General features: G+C 47.8%; 2 protein-coding genes across 2 annotated transcripts in view; both read left to right on the top strand.

Annotated features, from left to right (window-relative positions):
- Positions 1 to 2031, top strand: part of LOC104804668 — a 2834-nt gene extending 803 nt beyond the window's left edge. Inside the window, exons 2-3 of the mRNA XM_010529007.2 lie at positions 601 to 1053; positions 1102 to 2031. Coding sequence (XP_010527309.2) covers positions 601 to 1053; positions 1102 to 2031 — 1383 coding nt within the window. The remainder of the gene's footprint in view (positions 1 to 600; positions 1054 to 1101) is intronic.
- A 3029-nt stretch (positions 2032 to 5060) lies between these two features.
- On the top strand, positions 5061 to 5500 carry LOC109116003. Its single transcript, XM_019201433.1, has 2 exons — positions 5061 to 5187; positions 5313 to 5500. The coding sequence occupies exons 1-2, from the start codon at positions 5061 to 5063 to the stop codon at positions 5498 to 5500; spliced, it is 315 nt and encodes a 104-aa protein (XP_019056978.1).
- The last annotated feature ends 647 nt before the right edge of the window (positions 5501 to 6147 follow it).

Here is a 6147-nt window from a genome sequence, read left to right as displayed (position 1 = left end):
ACTTATGGGGCATATCTTCAGCCCAAGTACACTCAACAGCTCTCATGCATTCGCCGGCCCGATATCGATCGCAATAAATTTGAATTCCAGCCGGCATTCATCAGTATGCTCAGCTCATCGGCATTTAGGGGCAGACCTAATGAAGATCCAATCCCCCACCTGACTCGATTCAAACTGTTATGCCAGTCTGTGAAGACGGTTCAAGGAGTCACCGATGAGTCACTTATGCTAATGGCTTTTCCATTCTCTCTAATGGACGCTGCATTAGAATGGCTCCACACACTGCCACCAGATTCCATCTTCTCTTGGGACCAGATGCAAGAGAAGTTCATGCAGCGATTCTTCCCTGCCAGCAAAACCCAGCTCGTGAAGCAACAGATCAACTCTTTTATGCAGGAACCTGATGAATCTTTGCGCGAGACTTGGGATCGTTTTCTTGGATATCAGCGCCTCTGCCCTCATCACGGTTTGGACAAAAGGTACCTTATCTCCACTTTCTTGCAGGGTCTAAAGGAAGATACTCGAGTCCTCATTCGAGTTGCCTGTGGAGGAAGCCTCAATGAGAAGTCTTTTGACTTCATCGAACAACAAATCACTAAGATGGCTAACGAGTGCGCTCCTTCCCACGAATTCGTCAGAAATATCGGTTTTAAAGACAACCGTACAGGTAAGGAAAATCCATCTGAGATACATGCTTTACGTGCAGAGCTTGCCAAACTTAGAATGCAGGTAGAAAACGCCCATCAAATCACTGATCTAGACGCACCACGAGACGAGTACGTGCATGAGGATGTCAACTACGTCGCCAACAATCCGTACTCAAACACATACAACCCAGGTTGGAGAAATCATCCAAATTTCTCATACAAGAACTCCTCCAATGCTCTAAATGCACAGCACAACAATTTCGGTGGTTCATCTATCCCGGGTTCCTCTCAAGGAAATCAATCTCAACCCCGAAATCCCTACCAGCATCAGAATCCAGCCCCTCAACACTACCGAGCTCCCCGTCAGCCTCAGCAAAACTTCGGTCTGCCTCCATCTCAATCACAGGTAAGTCCTGACTCTGACATCAAATATATGCTTGCACAACTTATGCAGGGTCAAGAAGCCATTCGCACCGAGATGCGAGAACATCAGCAGAAGACCGATGCTCATCTCAAACTAGTCGATAACCAGATAGCGCAACTTGCTGCCTCTGTCCCTTCGCGACCTCAGGGATCACTCCCTGGGAACCCGGAAGTAAACTCCCGAGAGCACTGTAACGCTGTATGCTTGCGCAGCGGCAAAGAGCTCGCTAACCCTATCATCACATCTACGGAAAAAGGTCAGTGCTCTAACTCTGTCCCTACATCTCTTCCTGACCCCATAGTTGTTGAAAAATCGACAGAGATCTCGGGTGATGAAGAACGCGGTGTATACATTCCACCACCGCCACGTCCGCCTCCAGTTCCTTTCCCTCAACGACTCAGGAAAACTAGAGAAGACACCCAATTTGCTCGATTTGCTGACATGGTGCGTAAGTTGGAAATTACTATGCCGTTCCACGAGGTTATCACTCAGATGCCATCCTATGCTAAATTCCTGAAAGACATTCTCACAAAGAAGCGCGTCATCGAGAAGGAAACCATCACGCTTAATCCCGAGTGCAGCGCCATTCTTCAACACGATCTGCCACCGAAAATGTCGGATCCAGGTAGTTTCTCGATTCCCTGCAAACTAGGAAATGTTTCTATAGATCGTGCTCTTTGTGATTTAGGTGCCAGTGTAAGTCTCCTACCACTCTCCATCTACAAGAAACTCAACGTTCGAGAACTTAAACCGACTCGCATGGCTCTTCAACTAGCTGATCGTTCTATCAAATACCCTCTGGGTATTCTCAAGGACGTTCCGCTGAAAGTAGGCGATTACTACGTACCGGTCGATTTCGTTGTGCTTGACATGGACGAAGACGCCAAAATCCCGATTATTCTAGGGCGGCCATTCTTAACACTGCAGATGCCATTGTCCACGTTCGGACCGGCCGACTGACACTCAAGATCGGCGACGAAACGGTGGAATTCACGCTCGACCAGAATTTCAAGCAACCATCTACAGTGGACTCTATATGTTACATCGACTTGATGGATGCTTTAGCCGATGAGGTACTCTTTGAATTTCGTGATTTCGATGCCCTCTCTATTGCTCTTCTTTCTGAACAGGGCTACAGTACCTCTACGGAGCCTCAAATTCACGCATACACATCATTCTTGGACGGTTTAGCCGAAATGCCATGCAACACGGCCGTGTCATCATTCAACACGGACCGTGTCGACATTCTGCCGAAAAACATCGAACGAGACTCGCCCGTGTTTGCAACCAGCTCAGTCCGTGTTTCTTGCAACACGGCCGTGTCATCATTCGACACGGACCGTGTCAAATGTCTGAGCAAATTTGCGAAGTTAGACACGCCCGTGCATCATTATGGGCGAGCCCGTGCACAACTCGACACGGCCGTGTCGAGTGTGAACTCGGACCGTGTCGAGTCTCGGATTCATCTCCAGACTATTCCTTTGTTCGAACCGTTGCCCGTCTTCGCCGCCAAATCAACCCCCATGCATCATCTACCTGACTGGGACCCTGCAATAGCCCCGAAACTTGAACTAAAACCCTTGCCCATTGGACTCGGGTATGCATTTCTCGGTCCCGATTCCACTTATCCTGTTATTGTCAATACTGCTTTGGATGATCTACAGCTCGAGCGACCCCTCACCATATTGCGAGAATACCGGAAGGCTATCGGATACACTCTGGATGATATCAAAGGTCTCAACCCTTCATTATGCATGCATCAAATTCATCTAGAGGACAATTCCAAATCATCCATCGAACATCAACGCAGACTTAATCCATCGACGAAAGAAGTCGTCAAGAAAGAGGTACTAAAACTTTTGGATGCAGGTATCATTTACCCTATATTTGAAAGCCCTTGGGTAAGTCCGGTTCAAGTCGTCCCAAAGAAAGGCGGTATGATGGTGATCAAAAACGACAAAAATGAGCTGATTCCGACAAGAACAGTGACGGACTGGCGTATGTGCGTCGATTACAGGAAGTTAAATGCGAACACTCGCAAAGATCACTTCCCTTTACCTTTCATTGATCAAATGCTTGAACGTCTTGCTCTTCATTCCTATTTTTGTTTTCTTGACGGATACTCGGGATTCTTTCAAATCCCTATTCACCCCAATGATCAGGAGAAGACAACTTTCACCTGCCCTTACGGGACCTTCGCCTATCGGCGCATGCCATTTGGGCTCTGCAACGCCCCTGCTACTTTTCAACGATGCATGATGGCGATCTTCTCTGACATTATTGAAGATTCGATGGAAGTGTTCATGGACGACTTTCCTGTCCACGGACCTTCCTTCGATGTTTGTTTGACTAATCTTTGTAAAGTTTTGGATCGATGTTTACAGGCCAATCTAGTGCTCAATTGGGAGAAGTGCCATTTCATGGTACAAGAAGGCATCGTTCTCGGACACAAAATCTCCGACAAAGGCATCGAGGTTGACAGGGCTAAAATCGAAGTGATCGAGAAATTACCGCCCCCGCATAATGTTAAGGCCATCCGCAGTTTCCTTGGTCATGCCGGTTTCTATCGTCGTTTCATCAAGGATTTCTCCAAAATCACCAAACCACTTACCGATCTCCTCTGTAAGGATGTCCCTTTCGTTTTCACTAATGATTGCCTTGCAGCTTTTGAGACGCTCAAAAAGGCGCTGATTTCCCCGCCCATCATTCAACCACCGGATTGGAATCTGCCCTTCGAAATTATGTGCGACGCCAGCGATTATGACGGCAGAGCCGTGCTTGGACAACGACAGAATAAAGTGCTTCATGCGATCTACTATGCCAGCAGAACTTTGGATGATGCCCAGGTAAACTACACTACAACTGAAAAGGAACTACTTGCCGTTGTCTTTGCTTTCGAAAAATTCAGGTCCTACCTTGTCGGTTCCAAAGTCATAGTCTACACCGATCACGCCGCTCTGCGATATTTGCTCTCCAAGAAGGACGCTAAACCACGCCTCATCCGTTGGATACTACTTCTGCAAGAGTTCGACCTTGAGATCCGGGACAAGAAAGGAGCCGAGAATGGAGTTGCCGATCATTTGTCCCGTCTTGAACTCCCAGAGCAACTTCCCATTGATGACAATCTTCGAGATGAGCATGTTTTTGCCATCTCTACTCTTCCAGACGCTCCGTGGTATGCTGATTACGTCAATTACCTGGTAAGTGAAATCCTTCCACCAGATCTGAGTTATAATGCCAGGAAGAAATTTCTCCACGACGTCAAGGACTACTTCTGGGACGATCCTTTCTTGTTCAAGAGAGGTACCGACGGTCTATTCCGCCGCTGCATCCATGAAGGTGAGATTTTCAGTGTTATTTCCCATTGTCATTCCTCTGACTACGCAGGTCACTTCGCGACGTCAAAGACCGCGACAAAAATTCTTCAGGCTGGTTTCTATTGGCCCACGCTTTTCAAAGATGTCCACAGGTTTGTCTCTTCATGTGACGCTTGCCAGCGTACGGGTAACATATCCCGTCGTCATGAAATGCCCCAACAATATATTCTTGAGGTAGAACCATTCGATGTCTGGGGTATAGATTTTATGGGGCCTTTCCCCTCTTCTTGTGGAAATGTGTACATTATGGTTGCAGTTGATTACGTGACCAAATGGGTGGAAGTCCTAGCAAGTCCCACGAACGACAACAAAACCGTGGTGCGCATGCTCAAACGCACGATCTTCCCACGATTCGGTGTTCCCCGTGTCATCATCAGCGATGGGGGATCGCACTTCATCAAGCGCACGATCAAAGCCCTCCTGCTCAAATACGGTGTCAAACACAAGGTTACAACGCCTTATCATCCTCAGACCAGTGGGATGGTAGAAGTTTCAAACCGCGAGATCAAGTCCATACTCGAGAAGACGGTATCCAAATCCTGAAAAGATTGGGCTCTCAAACTCGATGACGCCGTCTGGGCTTATCGCACGGCATTCAAAACCCCCATCGGGATGACACCGTTCCAACTCGTCTACGGCAAGGCATGCCATCTCCCCGTAGAATTAGAGCACAAAGCTTACTGGGCCATTAAGCAGTTGAACTATGACATCAAATCTGCGGCCGAGAACGTCTTGATGCGTATGAAAACGCTAAAATCTACAAAGAACGGACGAAGAAATGGCACGACAAGCACATCCTCCAGCGTCATTTCCAGGTAAATGATCTTGTCCTTTTGTTTAACTCACGATTGCGACTTTTTCCAGGAAAGTTGAAATCCCGGTGGTCTTGCCCATTCAAGATCAAATCTGTATCATCAAGCGGTTCCATCGAACTATGGGATCATTCCGGAAGCTCATTCAAAACTAACGCTCAACGTCTGAAGCTCTACAACCCCGCTTTTCCATCGGACGCGAGAGGAGTCATCGCCCTCTCTGATCCCGCAGAGAAATGAACCCTTGCCAGGTCCAGCTAACGACCTAAAACAAGCGCTTGTCGGGAGGCAACCCGATCCCGTATCCTTACTATATATTAGTTTCGGTTTATTATTCTCTTTCTTTTCTATTTATTCTCTCTACCCGCTCATTGCTATTTCTTCTCTCGTGGTCAATTCTGGCTATTTCAGGTCTCACGGATCACCGGACTATTCATCTTTCTTTTTGGCCGGAATTCAGCACGGCCCGTGTTGCCCGTAACTCGGCCGTGTTCACTTATTTAGATTTTCACAGAGATTCTGCACGGCCCGTGTTGATTTGAACACGGCCGTGTTCGTTTTTTGCGAATTTTTGACAGAGATTTTGCATGCCCCGTGTTCTTACTCAACACGGCCGTGTTCGGTTTGCGAATTTTTGACAAAAAATTTGCACGGCCCGTGTTCTACTTCAACACGGCCGTGTTCGCTTTTGCAAACTTTTGACAGAGAATCTGCACGGCCCGTGCTCTACTTCAACACGGCTGTGTTCGTTTTGCGAACTTTTGAGAGACTTTGCACGGACCGTGTTGTCATTTTTTCGGCCTTTTTATTGTGTTTTCGCAGGACTCGGCCGTGTCATCTCCTCACAGCTGCCACCGCGCCCCACCACCGCCGTTCTCTCCGCCGAT

Source organism: Tarenaya hassleriana, unplaced genomic scaffold (genome assembly GCF_000463585.1).
Source record: "Tarenaya hassleriana unplaced genomic scaffold, ASM46358v1 Cleome91, whole genome shotgun sequence".
Lineage (NCBI taxonomy): Eukaryota > Viridiplantae > Streptophyta > Magnoliopsida > Brassicales > Cleomaceae > Tarenaya > Tarenaya hassleriana.
The sequence above is the reverse complement of the archived record's forward strand: the minus strand, read 5'-3'. Positions and strand labels throughout refer to the sequence as shown.

Excerpts from the sequence above, each read along its gene's own strand:
- LOC109116003 (XM_019201433.1), top strand. The coding sequence starts at position 5,061 with ATGACACCGTTCCAACTCGTCTACGGCAAGGCATGCCATCTCCCCGTA. Across the intron at positions 5,188-5,312 it reads GGCCGAGAACGTCTTGATGC|GAAAGTTGAAATCCCGGTGG; the intron begins GTATGAAAACGC and ends GACTTTTTCCAG.